General features: G+C 36.2%; 1 protein-coding gene across 1 annotated transcript in view; it reads right to left on the bottom strand.

The window, feature by feature from the left end:
• The window catches only part of LOC127850920 (tetratricopeptide repeat protein 17-like), a 104,243-nt gene that overhangs the window by 46,359 nt on the left and 37,719 nt on the right, over nucleotides 1-20,165 (bottom strand). The window contains exons 19-22 of the mRNA XM_052384324.1: nucleotides 17,773-17,826; nucleotides 13,410-13,487; nucleotides 8,345-8,466; nucleotides 993-1,016 (exon numbers count right to left, since the gene is read on the bottom strand). Of these exons, the coding sequence (XP_052240284.1) occupies nucleotides 993-1,016; nucleotides 8,345-8,466; nucleotides 13,410-13,487; nucleotides 17,773-17,826 (278 nt within the window). The remainder of the gene's footprint in view (nucleotides 1-992; nucleotides 1,017-8,344; nucleotides 8,467-13,409; nucleotides 13,488-17,772; nucleotides 17,827-20,165) is intronic.

The following is a 20,165-nucleotide window of genomic DNA, read 5'->3' as shown; positions in this document are numbered from 1 at the left end:
TCCAGTCATTTGTTGCTGAGAAATAGCCCGGACAAGAATTGCACTATATGTACAGTTAATGGAAAATTTAAAAGGTCATAACTCTGTGAAAAATCATCCGACCAGAATTGGCTGATAATATGCACATCTCCTTTTGGTAGTGAGGTTCCCATAAAGTTTCATTGAATTCTGGTCATTAGTTGCTGAGAAATAGCGAGGACAAGAATTGCACTATACATGTCTGTACAGTTAATGGAAAATTTTAAAGGGCCATAACTCTGTGAAAAATCATCCGGCCAGAACCGGCTGATAAATGCACATCTCCTTTTGGTAGTGAAGCTTCCCATAAAGTTTAATTGAATTGCGGTCATTAATTGCAGAGAAATAGATAGGACAAAAATTGTGCACGGACAGACGGACACACGGACTGACAGACGAAGCAGCGACTATATGCTTCCCCCCCAAAAAAAATTTGGGGGAGCATAATAACAAAGGTTTACTGAATAAAAAGTGGGATAAATACAATGATAGATTAGTGTTGATTATAGATCAGGTTTATCATGCTCGGCACGAAAACGAAAAAGAATTCGCCAATGCTTGTGCTTTTTGTTTTCTAAGCCTCGCATGATAAACCTGATCTATAATCAACACTAACCTATTATTCTCTATGTTGACAATGACTGATTATTGATGACAAGATGAGTGTTGCTGCTGCTTCTGATTACCAAGATGACTTTTTGGTGACATTTAAGTTAATATGTATACTCCTACAATACTTGTCTCCATGTGTCTCATAAATTCTTATGGTGTTGTCTAACTAGGCAGCATATGTGCCTTGGTCTGGGAAAACAGGGCTTAATTCATGTTTGTAAAGTGTCATCCCAGATAAGCTTGTGCAGTCTGCCCGTTTTTCCCAGAACGTGCCTTCTTTAATGATATGAAAGATTGCACATACAGATGAATCCCTCAGACATGGTCAAACATAATCTGCTTTTCATGTTGAAACATCTTACCTCCATATAATCTACAACTACCATCTAAAATAAAAATAATCATACCAGTATGTAGAGATGGCGTTTAATTGCAAGATAAGTCATGATAATTTAGGTGTTTTTTTTATACTTTCATTCAACAAATGAGATGCATTTTTAACAAAAATAGTTGCTAAAGAAAAGTTTCATGAAACAGTCTGGAAAAGTATCAAATTATTAATTATTTTAAACCTATTTATTTCAGATCGATTGCATTGAAAGCCTTATGCTTATTGAAACGCTCTTGATTCCGTTTTCTAGAACTAGAACAAGTACTGGGAGATCGAAATTAATAAGAAGAAATTAATAAACAAGGGCTGTTTGTAAAACATGCATGCCCCCCATATGGGCTGTCCTTTGTAGTGGCAGCCATTGTGTGAATACGATTTTTGTCACTGTGACCTTGACCTTTGACCTAGTGACCTGAAAATCAATAGGGGTCATCTGTGAGTCACGATCAATGTACCTATGAAGTGTCATGATCCTAGGCAAAAGCGTTCTTGAGTTATCATCCGAAAATCATTTTACTATTTCGGGTCACCGTGACCTTGACCTTTGACCTTGTGACCTCAAAACCAATAGGGGTCATCTGCGAGTCATGATCAATTTACATATGAAGTTTCATGATTCTAGGCGTTTGCGTTCTTGAGTTATCATCCGAAAACCATTTTACTATTTCGGGTCACCGTGACCTTGACCTTTGACCTAGTGACCTCAAAATCAATAGGGGTCATCTGCGAGTCATGATCAATCTACCCATGAAGTTTCATGATCCTAGGCGTATGCGTTCTTGAGTTATCATCTGGAAACCATTTTACTATTTAGGGTCACCGTGACCTTGACCTTTGACCTAGTGACCTCAAAATCAATAGGGGTCATCTGCAAGTCATGATCAATCTACCCATGAAGTTTCATGATCCTAGGCGTATGCGTTCTTGAGTTATCGTCCGGAAACCATTTAACTATTTCGGGTCACAGTGACCTTGACCTTTGACCTAGTGACCTCAAAATCAATAGGGGTCATCTGCAAGTCATGATCAATGTACCTATGAAGTTTCATGATCCTAGCCCCAAGTGTTCTTGAGTTATCATCCGGACACCACCTGGTGGACGAACCGACAGACAGACCGACAGACTGACCGACAGACCGACATGTGCAAAGCAATATACCCCCTCTTCTTCGAAGGGGGGCATAATAAACACCAATGAAAGTACAGATTCACAATCCATGTACCTCATTTAAGGAGAACAAAAACCAAATTAACACAAAATATTGCAGTGACCTTGACCTTTGAACTTAAGACCCCCATTTTAATAGAGGTCATCTTCTGTTCAAGGCCAATGCACATGTAGAGTATCAAGCCAATCGATCAATTCGCTGACAAGTTATTGATCTGAAACGATGTTCACACCAATTTTATCAGTGACCTTGACCTTTGAGTTAGTGACCCCAATTTAAATAGGAGTCATCTACTTTCCAAAGCCAATGCACATGCGAAGTATCAAGCCAATCGGTCAATTTGTTGACATGTTATTGATCGGAAAGAAACTGGTCTACAGACAGATCGACCGACAGACAGACTAACCGACATTCTGCAAAACAATATACCCCCTCTTCTTCGAAGGGGGCATTAAAAGTATGACACGAATTACACATTTTCTAATTGCAATCTGTTATTTGATGCCGTCAAATTAAAAAAGTTAACAATTTTTTAACAGCCATAAATGCGTTAAAGGGCAACTAGTTGCACATCACCTAAATAAGGTTTATGTCAGTCAGAAACGTTTTTTTTTAATTATATTATTTATTTTAATGTGTATCATCTATAAAACCTTATGAAATGCAAAAATGGTATGGAAGATTAATTAATTTGTTGGCTGGCTAATTATAATAGGTATTTAAGTGAAAGGATTGAGGCAACAAAAATATGCTAGGTCATTTTTTTTACAACTAAATATACAGTACAGCCAACGCGGAACAAACATATTTCGCGATCCGCGGTGGCAAGGCGCAACAAGTCGGCCATTAAAGCTGCGTCAGTATCCGGCGGCAAGTCGCATTTCGCCGCGATGCTTCTCATCTGTCCGCCAAGACATGCCGAGGCAAGCCGCGATCCACGCCGTGTCCATGCGCATCTTCAAATCAAAATCTTTTTAAAATGATAAAGTTAGTCAAAGAAATTTAAAAGAACAAATATAATAATATTTAAAATCATAATTTTATGTGCGCGGATTCAAAATAGATAAACTAGTTAATAAAAAAGCATGCTGTTGTTTTGTTTTTAGTGATTGCATTCCCGTTTCTAAAGAAATTGCTGTCATCAGGATAGAAATAATTATCATTTTAAAAGAATGCAAATAAAAAAAATCAAATTTATAAAAACAAAATATGATTATCACGGGCACGTATTAATAAAAGTCCAATAATCATTTGCCATTGTCATTTTTAGAATCGGCTAAAGTACTTTGAGTTACTTTGTGTGCCTTTATTGCGCCGTATGATTATTGTCTTTATATTAAACGATCAACAAACATATTTGTTTTGGGTTTAATTTTTACGACAACATGTATTAGCATATAAGCATATTTAATGTGTCTGGCCAAGTTAATTTGTTTCCCGCCCGTATTGTATGTATTTCACACATAAATGTCACGTAATTATGTTTTGGCACATACAAGTGGTCAGGACTCCAGCAGTTGGTGGATTTATAATTGCTTGTTGTTTTTGCTATTATATTTTAGCTGAGACTATTAGCTGTTTGTTGCCACATCAATAACCAACACTTTATTGTTGTTTTGTTAATTATCAGCTTATTATAACTATTGTTTGACTATGCGTATATAAAGTAGTTTCATTTTGTTTATATTATACAGTTGATATCGCTAATCATTACCCAATAATCCCGTATATTCCAGTTTTAAAGCAAATTCTGGTAAATATTTACGATAAAAGTGCACAAGACACACACACATTCGCAATTATTCTTAAGTATCAAATACATTTTGGCATTTATTACTATTTAAAGATGTGATGAAATAACGTCCAATCGGGGCTTTTTTTTCCACTGAACACGCATAAATCGCCTAACGTGATGTACATGTTTTTATACAATACAAAATACACCCAAACTTTCCATGCGACGTAATACATGTCTGCATAATTTTCGTGCGCACTTTATGGAGACAAAGGATATTTTAGCATTGTTTATTTGACGCTAGAATTTGCTTATGTCGCATTAGCATTAAAATTCGGAAGCGTGTTTTGGATTACAAATTTAATAAAGCTCATTTCAGAATCGAACGAAACAATAACATTGTGCGTAATTTATTCAACGATAACTTGTTAAAGCCCATTACGTGCCATATCACTTATTAAAACGTGAAAATAATAAATATGAAAGTACCGTAAATCTAGGTTTCTATGCTACACAAATGTACATGTAGGTGTTTATCTTTTCACTCAATCCGCCGCGTACATATGCGTCGGATTTACTCAAGTACGGAAGTACGCAAGTTAAAACAGACTCAGCGTCGTTGCGCGGATCGATGCCAATTGCCTCGGCGATACGCCGCGTGAACACTCGACACGGCCGCCGCGTACTAAATTTCTGGCCGTGGCATAGCCACGGATAATGTTTGTTCCGCGTTGGCTGTACTGAATATTTGTACCACAATTGCATTATTGTGCACATTTAAAATCAACATTGAGCTGCCACTGTAGCAAACCATTTCTATACACTAATTGTCTGTATGTCTGTTACATTTATGGCTGAATAAAGACAATTTACAACAGACACATATAGCTGAATTTTGCAAGGGTCACCATGTAAAGTTAAACAGATAAATTTTAAACATGAAGAAATGCGTATGAAGAAAGGTATATTAATTCAACAAGTTGAAAACTTGATAAATTCAAGTTGTTTTTCACAAAAAGTTTATTTAGGAACAATATTAACGCACTGTATTAAGCAAGCCACAAGAGCATTGTTTAAACATATTAACAATAAAGTTGCATTTGAGGCTCTTTGATGCCAAAATGGTGCTAAATGCATGAACGTTAAGTTTCATGCCAGATAAATTGGTGTTTTTGTAAACAGCTAATCTAGATTAGCCTGTACAATTTGAAAGGGCTAATCCGGTACAACACTGGGTTTTCACTAAGGAGAGATTTCCTTTGATGAAAAAATATATAAAAGCAAAAAATATTGTCCTCGATTAGCCTGTGCTTACTGCATAGGCTGATCTGGGACAAAACAATATGCACAAGTTTTAAACCCTGTTTTCCCAGACCAAGGTTCAGTTACAAGTTTTATATTACCAAGTATGTAAAATTGAGTATTTTGCATGTCCAATGAAAAAATTGAAAATAATGACTTACATTCGAAGATGTTGAAAATTACAAAAGAGATCACATACAAACAAGTCCTGCTCTGAGAAAACAGGGCTTAATTAGTCTATATAAAGTGTAGTCCCAGTTAAGCCTGTGCAGTCCGCCCTGCCCCATCAGGGATAACACTTTCTGCCTTAACTGGATTTCCCAGGACAATTTAGGCACATGCATGAAGCAAAGTTTTCCCAGAGGAAATTGTCACAGACAAAACAGCAGTTACCAGCTGGGATAATGTTTTTGTCAGAACAAGAACTCCATAAGTTCCAACAACCTTGAGTTTCATTTACAAAGCTCAAGTACTTTTTGAGCTGTCACATGATTATTTATATTTATTTTTTTCTGCGACCACAGCAACCACAATTTGTGTAACATGAAAACATGAAATAATGTGCATATTCTTTGAAGGCTCTCTATCTACAGCAGAGTTACATCAAGAGAGCATACATATTTTTGAATTACCACAGGATCAATATTTGGACAGAAAAACAGAGTACAGAGGAAACCATTTCAGATAGTACGCTCTGGTGATAGGAAACACTAATTTTTCCTATGATCATGTTTCAGGAGTGTCATATAGTTAAACTTCAGATTTAAAACAAGAGGGCCAGAAAGGCCCAAAGTCGCTCACCTGATATAACAAGATATTATTGGGCCAAATCTTCTGACCAAGTTTCACGAAGATCGGAAAATAAATGTGGCGTCTAGAGTGTTAACAAGGTTTTACTATAGCCATATAAGGAAAAATGTCCCGCCCCCTGGCAGCCATGTTGTTCAACCAACCGGCATCATTTTAAAACTCATCCAAGATATTATCGGGATGAATCTTCTGAACAAGTTTCATGAAGATCGGACAGTAAATGTGGCCTCTAGAGTGTTAACAAGATTTTACTAAAGCCATATAAGGAAAAATGCCCCGCCCCTTGGAAGCCATTTTTTTCAAGCAAACATAATTATCTTCGAACTCATCCAAGATATCATTGAGAACAATCTTCTGACCTAATTTCATCAAGATTGGACAATAAATGTGGCCTCTAGAGTGTTAACAAGGTTTTACTATAGCCATATATAGCCATATAAGGAAAAATGCCCCGACCCTGGTGGCCATGTTTTTAAAGCAACCAAAACCATTTTCAGACTCATCCAAGATATCATAAGGACAAATCTTCTGACCAAGTTTCATGATAATCAGAAAATAAATGTGACCTCTAGAGTGTTAACAAGGTTTTACTATAGCCATATAAGGAAAATAGCCCCGCCCCTGTGGTGGCCATGTTTTTCAACCAACCGGCATCATTTTTAAACTCGGCAAAGATATTATTGGGATGAATCTTCTGACCGAGTGAAATGAAGATCGGACTATAAATGTGGCCTCTAGAGTGTTAACAAGATTTTACTAAAGCCTTATATAGCCATATAAGGAAAAATGCCCCGCCCCTTGGCGGCCATGTTATTCAAGCAAACGTAACCATTTTCAAACTCATCCAAGATATCATTAAGACAAATCTTCTGACCAAATTTCATCAAGATTGGACAATAAATGTGGCCTCTAGAGTGTAAACAAGGTTTTACTATAGTCATATAAGGAAAAATGCCCCGCCCCCTGGCGGCCATGTTTTTCAACCAACCGGCATCATTTTTGAACTCGTCCAAGATATTATTGGGATGAATCTTCTGACCAAGTTTCATTAAGATTGGACAATAAATGTGGCCTCTAAAGTGTTAACAAGATTTTACTATAGCCATATATAGCCATATAAGGAAAAATGCCCCACCCCTTGGCAGCCATGTTTTTCAAGCAATCGTTTCCATTTTTGAACTCATCAAAGATATCAGTGGGACAAATCTTCTGAGCAAGTTTCATGTAGATTGGAAAATAAATGTGGCCTCTAGAGTGTTAACAAGGTTTTTCTTTAGCCATATATGGAAAAATGCCCCGCCCCCTGGCGGCCATGTTTTTCAACCAACCGGCATCATTTTCGTTCACGTTCAAGATATTATTAAGATGAATTTCCTGACTAAGTTTCTTGTAGATCAGACAATAAATGTGGCCTCTTGAGTGTTAACAAGATTTTACTATAGCCATATATAGCCATATAAGGAAAAATGCCTTGCGCCTTGGCAGCCATGTTTTTCAAGCAAATGTCACCATTTTCAAACTCACCCAAGAAATCATTGAAACCAATCTTCTGACCAAATTTCATGAAGATTGGACAATAAATGTGGCCTCTAGAGAGTGAACAAGGCAAATGTTGACGTCACACAGCGGACAACGCACGACGGACAACGGACGACAGACAAAAGGTGATCACAAAAGCTCACCATGAGCACGTTGTGCTCAGGTGAGTCAAAAACACACAATAAAATATGAATACTTTATGCAAGTTTTACTTGTTTCAGGCATTTATAAATAATACCTCATACTAAAGAATATTTTTCAACGTATGGAATTTCCATAGTTTTTCACTTAAGAAGCTTTGTGAATACAGGTCCAAAACTGATTCCATGAATTATAATACTTGCAGGGCTAGAAAAGCAAAATGATGCTTAACCCTTTCCTGCTCATAAGTAAATTGATAAGGGCACATGCAACCAGCATCAAACTAGAACAGCCTGCCAGTAACTCGCAGTCTTTTCAGGTTTTATGCTGTTTGCTTCTCATCAGTATCTAATGGTTTGATATGAAGCCTTTAAAAACTTGAATCTAGTAAGAAAGGTCTTTAATTCAATTGATTTTTTAAGGGACTACAAACAGTTTAAAGTGCGTGTCTGAGTGATAAAGGGTTACGGCTTTTCAATGACACAAGATAGTTAATGATTTTTTTTATTCAAAGCATTTTGATCAGGAGCTTTTTGAATACCCACCCATGACTTATTCCATGAATTAAAATAATTGCAGGACCAGAAAATAAAATGATGTTTTAACTGTATGCAAGCTACTGCTCACCTGCACTTTGAGGTTCTTGCAGTCCTCAGTGTCACATGACTGCGTGCCCAGGAAGTCCTCAACACGGACCTCGTGTGCCTGTAACATCCTGGACTCCAAATCCGCCGCATTGATATCTCTTCCTGGAATGGTTCCATGCATAAGATGATATAGGAAATGTGCGTCAGAATTGTTCTGAGAAAAAAGGCTTAATGCATGTGCATAAAGTGTCTTACCAAATGTCATGAAGATTGGACCATATATGGGACTTCTAGAGAGTTAACAAGGTTTCACCACATACAATAAAGTGCAACAACCCTGGCAGCCATGTTTTTCAACAAACTGGCACCATTTTAGAACTCAAACAAGATATTGTATTATTGAAGCACAGTCGTGTTCTGATCAAGTTTCATGAAGATTGGACAATAAATGTGACTTCTAGAGTGGAAATACGCAGCTTGGTGGCCATGTTTTTCAACTAACGTTCTCACAAAGATTTATGAAGATTGAAATATAAACAAGAGCTTGTCACAGTAGTGCCAAATCCCCGCCGAAATGTGTTTGTTTGTATGACAACATTTGTTTTAGAGAGCAGAATTATATTTGTAAAACATGGCACCAGTGTCATCTATTTATATTTCAAGGATCAATTAGTTATACAGTGTTGGAGTTATGCTGTAGAGAATAAAATATATGGAAATAAAAGAAAGGGAGGTAATTAAAAAAGACTATAAACAGTTACTGTTCTTGATCACTGTATTTTTCCTTTAACTCATCTATTCATTTTACAGTGAATACTTCAGTGTTCAAATTAAAATATTATTGTAAAATTAGATAAAGGGAGATATTAAAAATTGAAAAGCTAAAATATTTAATATGAAATTAAATAAATTATAACTGAGAATTATAAATAAATAAAAAATAAAAAAATAAAATACAATAAAAATAACAAAAATAAAGGGAGATAATTAAAAAACTACGGCCGAAAGAGTTATGGTTCATGTTCACTGCACTTCTCCTAGTTGCCATCTGTTTATATTTCTAGTTACAATTAAGTCCCTTCAGCAGATTTAGAGTTATGCTCTGGACAAAAATTTACCTTGAAATTAAATAAAGGGAGATAATTAAAAAACTAAGGTAGACAGAGTTATGGTTCTTAGTCACTGCACTTATCCTTCTTGCCATCTGTTTATATTTCAAGGCTCTATAAAGGTGAAGATACGTAATTATTTACACATTTTTAAATATTTTTTTCATATTTTATTTATAAAGGTTATCAAAAAACAATATATATATGCTATTGGACATAATAATAAAAAAATGAGCAATACAACTTGTTTTGAGCTCAAAATAAAGTGTCCTCCAAGTCAATTGGGTTTACAAACAATCAGTTTATTTACATTGCTGTTTACTCGAAAAAGAGAAAGTGAAAGTGACTCAGGTCACCAAAAATATAACGACGACTGAAAACGTTTTCCGGTATCACTCACAAAGTAGGTCCTTTCTAAATGGTAAAAACGTTTGTAGTGATCTAATAAGTTACTTTCTGCTGGTGAAAAGTTGTTAAAATAGAATTAAAATTGAATTTTCTTTCGGCTATTTTAAGCATATGTCAACGCTCTGAGGCTACACATCACATTAGTTGCAAAAATGTAAACATTTCTTCCAATTACGAAACGGGTTTATCTTCCATAATTCTTGACAACGTTGTACCTAAGCTGTGTTATTAGCAGTTTTTAAGCAAGAGTAACTGATATCAGGTAAAAATTAGACCAGTTGATATGCATAATAATTGGATTTGTGACCTTTATAGAGCCTTTAAAGTTTCAAATAAATCCCTTCAATAGATTTAGAGTTATGCTCTGGAAAAAAATGTACTTTGAAATTAAATAAAGGAAGATAATTAAAAAAGTAAGGTAGATAGAGTTATGGTTCTTAGTCACTGCACTTCTCCTACTTGTCATCTGTTTATATTTGAAGTTTCAAGTAAATCCCTTCAGTATATTCAGAGTTATGCTCCGGACAAAAATTTACTTTGCAATTAAATAATGGGAGATAATTAATAAACAGCTGCGCCATGAGCGCATGATACGCCCGTCGTTCGCCAATGAAGTAGTAAGGTAATAAATAACCCTTTGAATCATTTTTTTACTTCAGTTTATTTGTATTTGAATACATGGTTTATTTTATAAGTACATGAGCATGGAGCGCCGTCTCCTTGACATTCATACCATATCTTTTTTTGAGTATATGTATGCATTTCTTTAGAGGATATGGAGTTGAAGTAAACCTGTTATAGATATTTTGACCAATAATAAAAGAGAAATGTAGATGGGTAAGTGGTAGTGTACAATCGGAATAGAAAAAAGCTCACCTTGTTCAATTTTTCAGGGATACTAAAAAAAAAAAAAAAAAAATCCATCGAAGGATATTTGAGGTACAGTAGGACATTCAATGAAATCACGAAATTTTGACGAACAAAGTCCCATAACTCTGGAACGACAATTCAGAATTCCGTCAAAAACGAAAGGGGATCAGGGTTTATCAATATTAAGATTGTGTTGAAATTTGAAAAAAATCCATCGAAGGATATTTGAGCTACAGTAGGACATTCAATGAAATCACGAAATTTTGACGAACAAAGTCCCATAACTCTGGAACGACAATTCAGAATTCCGTCAAAAACGAAAGGGGATCAGGGTTTATCAATATTAAGATTGTGTTGAAATTTGAAAAAAATCCATCGAAGGATATTTGAGCTACAGTAGGACATTCAATGAAATCACGAAATTTTGACGAACAAAGTCCCATAACTCTGGAACGACAATTCAGAATTCCGTCAAAAACGAAAGGGGATCAGGGTTTATCAATATTAAGATTGTGTTAAAATTTGAAGAAAATCTGTCAAAGGATATTTGACGTAGCGTACGACATTAACAGACGGACGGACGGACGGACGGACAGACGGACGCGGGGTATACCATAATACGTCCCGTCATAGACGGGCGTATAAAAAACTAAGGTAGATAGAGTTATGGTTCTTAGTCACTGCACTTCTCCTACTTGCCATCTGTTTATATTTCAAGTTACAAGTAAATCCCTTTTGTAGATTAAGAGTTATGCTCCGGACAAAAATTTACTTTGAAATTACATAAAGGGAGATTATTGAAAAACTAAGGTAGATAGAGTTATGGTTCTAAGTCACTGCACTTCTCCTACTTGCCACCTGTTTATATTTCAAGCTTCAAATAAATCCCTTCAAAAGATTTAGAGTTAAGCTCCGGACAAAAATTTACTTTAAAATTATATAAATGGGGAGATAATTAAATAAGAAACGGTCGGAGACGGGTGATGCTCCCCAAAGGTTTTTTTTGTCACAATATTGCACTATATATTCAGATAAAAGGAAACGTCTTGATGGGCATAACTTTGGACAAAATAATACGATGGATGGTTTAGCAACTTAAAAATTTCAAAGGGCCATAACTCTCTAAATAAATCATCTTACCAGAACCCACTAATAACATGCGCATCTCCTCAAGGTAGTTAAGCTTTCCAAAAGCTTCATTGTATTCCAGTAATTAGTTGATGAGAAATAGCCCGGACAAAAATTGCACTATACGTACAGTTAATGGAAAATTTCAAAGGGTCATAACTCTGTGAAAAATCATCTGACTAGAACCCGCTGATAATATGCACATGTCCTCTTGGTAGTGAAGCTTCCCATAAAGTTTCATTGAATTCCGGTCATTAGTTGCTGAGAAATAGCCCGGACAAGAATTGCACTATATGTACAGTTAATGGAAAATTTCAAAGGGCCATAACTCTGTGAAAAATCATCCGACCAGAACCGGCTGATAATATGCACAACTCCTCTAGGTAGTGAAGCTTCCCATTAAGTTTAATTGAAATCCGGTCATTAATTCCTGAGAAATAGCCCGGACAAAAATTGTGCACGGACGGACGGACACACACACGGACTGACGAAGCGGTGACTATATGCTCCCCCAAAAAATTTTGGGGGAACATAAAAACTAAGGTAGATAGAGTAATGATTCTTGGTCATTGCACAACTCCTAGTTGCCATCTGTTTATATTCTAAGTTTAAAGTAAATCCATTGAATAGATTTGGAGTAATGCTCCGGACAAAGTTTCGAAAGGACAGACAGAAGGACGGATAGACAGACGGACGGGACCAATTACTATATCCCCTCCAAAAAAAAATTTGGTGGGGATAACAAGACTTCTAGAGGATGAACTTTTTGTTTAATTTTGCCGAGTGAAATTTGTTTTGATCTCATATGACCAAGTTTAAAAATTCAGGCCAAGATATCACAAGGAACAAATCTTCTGACCAAGTCTCAAGAAGAGCGGATACAAAAAGTAAGGGACAAAAGGCAATCACAAAAGCTCACCCTAAGCATGTTGTGTTTAGGTAAGCTAAATATGAAGCATGCAATATTATACAATGTACATACAAACAAGCTTTAATACAAAGCATGCAAATTCCAGATAATATGGTTTACTATGCAATCAAGCAAAGGTGCTTGCATAAAGCATACACAAAGTGGGACTATATTCTATGCTAGCTCCTAAGTGAAAACTTCTTAATCCCCAAAGTATATCTAAGTTGCTGCATATTTTTTTTTATTTATGTTTCATTACATTCAAATGTTTCCATCAAGAAAATATTACAATAATGACAAATATTATATCCTTTTGCAAGCACAAAACACTGGTTTTCACACAGAAAATTTTATCTGAAAATGTTCACTAATCAGTTAACATTTCGTTATGAACCTTCAAGAATACTGGCTCAAATGAAATTAGAATCCATTTATAGAGCCTTGTTTAGTGTAAACTGAGCTATTTCATGTGCATAAAGTTTTGTCCCAGATTAGCTAATCAGAGACGAAACTTTCTGTCTTTACCAGATTTCTGCTAAGAAGAGAATTCCTTTGAAAAATATGCGCACTGCAAAGGCTTATACGAGATGACACTTCACGCACATGCAATTATCCCAGTTTTCCCAGCATAAGGCTCAATAATTAAATTAAGTTTAAATCAATTTACAAAAAAATCTTACTGAGCAATTCCTCCTCCCTAGGTGAGAGATTGGGGATAGCTGGTTCATTGGGACCCCGAGGCTGGGGACATGAACTGCCTGCAAAACATAGGTCAGAGGTCATCAATGGCCATCAAAGATCAATGTCAATTAAATGGTTGAAAGGTTGCCTCCTAAACTTTAATGTGAGAGGTCAAAAGGTCATCATTACTCTATGTGTGCACAACATTACTCTGGTTGCAAAATGACAAGCAATGTCCGTCTAAGCAAAATTTACCTTTAAAGGTAGTTCAAGGTAAATGTGAGCAAAATGTAGGTCAAAGGTCAAAAGGTTTTGTCAGAGTTCATAACTTTTCCAAGGTAAATTCATTCAAGACTTGGTGAAAACAACAATGGTGAAAAGGTAAATCAGTGTCAATCCTAGGGCATTAATATCTAAATCAATCTATGTTAAACATGCATAGACTTTAGGTCACAAAAGGCAAGTTTGTGCAAAACATTATGACAAGGTTGAAGGTCTTCCATGAAAAACATTGGCCAGGGGCAAAATACTGCAGAAGATCCATATGTACAAAACTAAAGCACGAGGACCAATTTTGTAAAAATTCAAAATGTGCATATAATTTGTCAGAGGTCAAAGGTTTCCAAAAGTCAATCTGTTCAAAACATGGGTCAGCAGTGAAAGGTAGACCTAAGAAAAAATATGCAAAACATGGGCTAGAGGTCAAAGTTGCTTTTATTAAATCTGCACTAACAATGAAAGAGGTCAACTGTTACACCTAAGCTCAAAAGTCATCTGTGCAAACCATTGGCAAAAGCTTATTAGTTATCAAAGGTCAATCAATGTAAATGTAGATGTGAGGTCAATAGTAGCTCAAGGTCAATCTCAACAAATCATAGGCCAGAATTCAATACTTTTAAGATCAGTCTAGGTAAACTGTAGAAATACTGCTAGTGTAAGGGACTCATCCACTGAGTACTATAACTTCAATTGTCAGATGTGCAAATCCTTTAAATTGCTTAACAAATCACATTCTGAAAGACTTTAAGAAATTTTGTCAAAGACAACAAGTGTGGGTAACACCCAGTAAAGGAAAAAAAAAGTTTTTTAATGAGCTCCTTTCTTTTAAATAAAATCAAGCTAAAATAAAAAGTGTATTACTAGACTTTTAACACTTATAAACTAGAGCTTTGTCACAGACATGACGTATACCCCCATGTGCTGCATTGACACAGACTATTTTGCATGCTGTCTTCACAAAACAAGAGAATCTAATTTATGGCGATTTTTAAGAATTATTATGCCATTATCATTTATGGCCAATTTGACATTTGAACTCTTGAATTCTTTCACATGACATGCCCTCAAATGACTGTGAACAAAATTAATGTACAGAGTTATTTTAAAATCTCACAATGAATGACATAGTTATGGCCCGGACAAGCTCATTTATGGCCATTTTTGACTTTTGAACTCCAAGTGTGACCTTGACCTTGGAGATATCGACTCAATTCTTTTGCTTGACACATCGTCCAATGCTTGTGAACAAATATACAGAGTAATTTTAAAATCTCACAATGAATGACATAGTTATGGTTAAGATCATTTTTGGCCATTTTTTACCATTGAACTCACAGTGTGACCTTGGCGTTGCAGATATCTATGTAATTCTTTCGCATGACACACCATCAAATAATGGTAAACAAATGTGCCAAAAGATCTTAAAATCTCACAATGAACTGCATAGTTATGGCCCGGACAAGCTCATTTATGGCCATTCTTGACCTTTGAACTCAAAGTGTGACCTTGACCTCTGGAGATATTGACGTAATTCTTACACGCCACACACCATCCAATGATGGTGAACAAATGTGCCAAATGATTTTAAAATCTCACAATGAACTACATAGTTATGGCCCGACAAGCTCATTTATGGCCATTTTTGACCTTTGAACTTAAAGTTTGACCTTGACCTTGGAGATATCGACGTAATTCTTTCATGTGACACACCGTCAAATGATGGTGAACAAATGTACCAAATGATTTTAAAATGTCACAATGAATGGTATAGTTATGGCCCGGACAAGCTCATTTATGGCCATTTTTGATCTTTGAACTCAAAGTGTGACCTTGACCTTGGAAATATTGACGTAATTCTTATGACCCGACACACCATCCAATGATGGTGAATAAATTTGCCAAATTTTTTTAAAATCTCACAATTAATGACAAAGTTATGGCCCGGACAAGCATTTGACCTTTGAACTCCTGAACTCCCAGCGTGACCTTGACCTTGGAGATATCGACGTACTTTTTTCACACCACACACCGTCCCATGATGGTGAACAAATGTACCAAGTCATTTTAAAATCTAACGATAAATGACTGTTATGGTCCGCACAAACTTTCGGTTTAAAACACACTTAGTGACCCCGTGACCTAGTTTTTGACCTGGCATGACCCATATTCAAACTTTACCTAGACATCATCTAGATACAACTTGTGACCAAGTTTGGTGAAGATCAGATGAAATTTGGGGACAGAACAACCGACAGACCGACCAACAGACAGACAAAGTGTTTCTTATATTGGTAATGGGGGTATAATGAAAACTTAATGCCAGTTTTACAGAATTTGAATACAACAGTTCTTCTTCTTCTAAGCAGCATATTGGTGAGATGGTAGCAACATATAGAAGGCATTCTTATGCCAGAAAGAACAAATAAATCAGTTGACACTGATTTTGGTAAATTTGCATTTAAAAAAAATATTTTACCTTTTTTTTCCTGCCAGGAAATTGTCAAGGACCCACAATTAGGATACAGATATTATGATAAAAAGAGGAACAGCAGGTGATAAAAAGAAAAGCAATTTCAAGTGCAAAAAAAGGAGACCAGGGATTCTAAAATCATTGGCCTTTCAGTCATTTAGCATAATTATTTGTAAGCAAACACATGAAGACTGATAAAGTTGATGATTGAAGAATCCCTGGAGCAAACAGAGGTGGGCTGCATACATTCCAAAATGTGACAAGAATCAAGCAAACTTGGATCCATCATAATTCCCGAACTGATTATATAATAAGTGAGTAAGAAGAGTAAAAAATATGCTTGGATAATGTTTTGAAGACAAAACATTCACATGTTAGCCTGCATCCATAAGTCTTCCAATTAAATTTGCATCCACAAGGAAAAGAAAATCACATTTTAATGAAAACATTCATGATATTATTTAAATAATTAAAATAGTTAAATGCCAGTTATTGTAATGGGGCCGTGCTCTGGGAAAAGGGGGTTTAATGCATTTGCAGTCTGCACAGGCTAATCAGGGATGACACTTTCCAACTAAACTGTATTTTTGCTAAGAAGAGACTTTCTTTAAACGAACAATACTATAAAAGTGTAAAGTGTCGTTCCTGATTAGCCTGAGCGATCTCCTCCGGCTATTCTGGGAGGACACTTTACGGAAATGCATTACACCCCCTTTTCACAGAGCACGACCCAATAAGATTACATATAGTCAAGAGTTTATCTGAAACTCCATATAAGACAGCATAATGGGTATGGTTTAAAATTGTTATTATTATTTCTTGTGATGAGCAAATATTCTTGCATGACTATTAATTAGATACAAAAGTTATAGGTCATGTGTCTCATAATATGAGTCTTGTTCTGAGAAAACTTGGCTTTATGCATGTGCATTAAGTCCGCACAGGCTAATCTGGGATGACAATTTCCGCCTAAACTGGATTTTTGGTAAGGAGGGACTTCCTTGAAACTGAAAATACCATAAAAGCGGAAAGTGTCGTCCCGGATTAGCCTGTGCGGACTGCACAGGCTAATCTGGGACGACACTTTACGCACATGCATTATGCCCAGTTTTCTCAGAACACAACTCAAATATATTTGCCATAAGCAGTTTGGGAGTAGCCTATCAAATACCAAAGCAAATTTAGCCAGGTAAGTATAATATATAGCTGATATTTCCCAACAAAGCATGGTTCGTGACAAAACCTCTACATATACATTATTTATTAAGGCTTTTTTTACATGATGGTTTGTGAATATCTATGAACACCACACAAGATAATAGATGAAGTCCAAATGATCCCTACACAACTCAGCTGGAGAAAGGTATTTCAATGAAAGTACCTACAAAATCAAATATGTACAAATAAAAAACAACACCAAAATTAAGCAATTACAAGTAAAAAGGACCAATAAAAACCTGATGAGCCCCAATATCAATATACTATCATTAGAAACTAATAGAAAATACCTTCATTAAATGACCCACAGTGGATGGTTAAAAGGCAAACAAGGCTAAATAAAAGTTGTTAACAAAATGTTAACCAAAAGCTGCATCTCTAGACAGAAATCATACCACAGCAGCTGTTGCAGCAAGCCTGGCAGCCGCACTGGACAGGGCTGGGTTTGCCTGTACAAACACATGGCATTAGTCATAACCTGTTTAACCATGCATCAAGGGGGACAATCAAAACAGTCACTGTAGGAGAGCTTCATTCTTTGGTCGGTGATTATAATCAATCATGGCTTGCTTGTACAAACACATGGCATTAGTCACAGCCGAATTAACCATTTCACGCTCAGAGTAAGATTGCAATTTTACGTGTTTGCAATACCTTAGAAAATCAAATTTATTATACGACCATTCTTACTAGATTCAGGTTTTAAAGGTTTCATTTTTAACCCTTAAGATACTGATGAGCGGCAAACAGCATTAAACCTGAATAGGCTGCAATTTACTCGCAGGCTGTTCTGGTTTTATGCTTGTTCAATAGAACCATTTTAACTTTGCTTCTGAGTGAGAATGGTTAACCATGCACATCACTCCATGGGTGACAAAATCAAACAGGCACTGTGGGAGCTTCATTCTTCCATTGGTGATTATAATTATCAATCAGTCTGTTGTTTCTAAGATATAATGCAACATACATCATCCATCCATCATGCGTCTTCAATATAGCTTCCATCTTGTTATCGTGTACAGCAACTGTATAAACATGCTTTGAAATGAAATTCTCTGAAATCTTTTAACACAAAATAATGGCACATGTATACCTTTGACTGATGTTTTTGTGGACATTTTTACCACAAAGTTGTACCATGAAACATGCCCTTATAAAATCTATTTAAATATATGCTAATATTTCATTTGAATGCAAACAACAAAGGCTAACAGGAAATATATGACACAGAGGAATACGGTAAACAGACTTCTTGGTGTATTTTTATCCCAGGCCTGTTAACACATTCTTTGTATCTGGGTCACAAACCACATATGTCCTTATTGACCCCTGCTTGTTATATTCGAACCACTATTACATATTCCTCACATTTGAACTGTGCAACATTTTCATCACCTGCTGCTCACAACATCGTTTAACTCAATGACATAGTCTGCTGCAGACCCGCTTCATCTTGATGTCCAATATAACGCAAATCGGTTGTGGATCCCATTTTATTTTTCCTCAATTTACATATTTCCCCATTTAGAGATGCTCACCATTAAATTCAGTTTGACCCGGTATTTTGTGCCTTCACTGCGTCTAGTTGATAAGTATTTATATTGTGACAAACAATACACCTGAACGCTCAATACCATGCAGTTGGCGTCATTGGCATAAAGTGCATGTGCCACTCATGACAACGTCCTTTAACTGCTGCCTAGCACCCGAGTTACACACAGGTCTCGAGGAATATGCATTGACAAAATATATAATCAACAATGAACAATGTAAATTGTAATTGCTTAACAGAAACAGCTGACGACAATAATTATTATTATTGTTGGTTTGTAACCTATGTAGTATACTCGAACGGTAGCATTTTTACGGTGTCACTGTGTTTTAAAAAAAAAGGCAGCAAAAACGATGTTTTTAGATGTTATTTGCCACTCTTTAATGGATTACGGGCTACATAAATCTTATCTTATGATAAATTCCTATGAACCCCAGATAAGACGGCCTGCGTGTCTATTACACCATTATCGTCAATAAGGACATATATGGTATGAGCCTCACTCTGAGAAAACAGGGCTTAATGAATATGCATACAGTGTTGTCACATATTAGCCTGTGCTGTGTGCACAGGCTTATCAGTGATTTAACTTTCCGCCTTTTAGAATTTTTCCATTAAAGGCAGTTTCTTCTAAACATAAATCCAGTCCAAGCGGCAAATGTCATCCCTAATCAGCAAACTGCACAGGCTAATATGGGACGACACTTAAGCCAAATATGGGACGACACTTAAGCCACATATGGGACGACACTTAAGCCACATATGGGACGACACTTAAGCCACATGCTTTAAGCCCCATTTAGCCAGAGTGGGGTTCATTTATAATTATTGTTCTCCAAGGCTTCCAAACACGTTCAAGAGTTCACTATTACATGTACATGCAACAACAGCACTGCACATATGGGGACAATCTAGCAGTCAAACACTCTGATATACATGCAGATACTAGGTAACATGTTGTGTACAAACAGCAACTAAATACATGGGATATTATGGTTTAGCGGATATTTGTTGATATCAATCTAAGATCCTATGAAAATGGGTCTAATGCCATATGAGGCCAGCATTACCTCCAGACAATTATGGTCTGGATTGTCACTGTCCACTATAAAGTCACCCAAGGCTTATGGTCTCATTAACAGACAGGGTAGCTTCTGACTTGACTGTGCAGATGCACAGGCTGGGCTGGAGTTAGTATGGCTGCATATGGTATAGGACCCATTTTTGCATGATGCC

This window comes from Dreissena polymorpha, chromosome 1, assembly GCF_020536995.1.
Source record: "Dreissena polymorpha isolate Duluth1 chromosome 1, UMN_Dpol_1.0, whole genome shotgun sequence".
Classification (NCBI taxonomy): domain Eukaryota; kingdom Metazoa; phylum Mollusca; class Bivalvia; order Myida; family Dreissenidae; genus Dreissena; species Dreissena polymorpha.
Note: the sequence above shows the minus strand (reverse complement) of the source record. Positions and strands in the feature narration are given on the sequence as shown.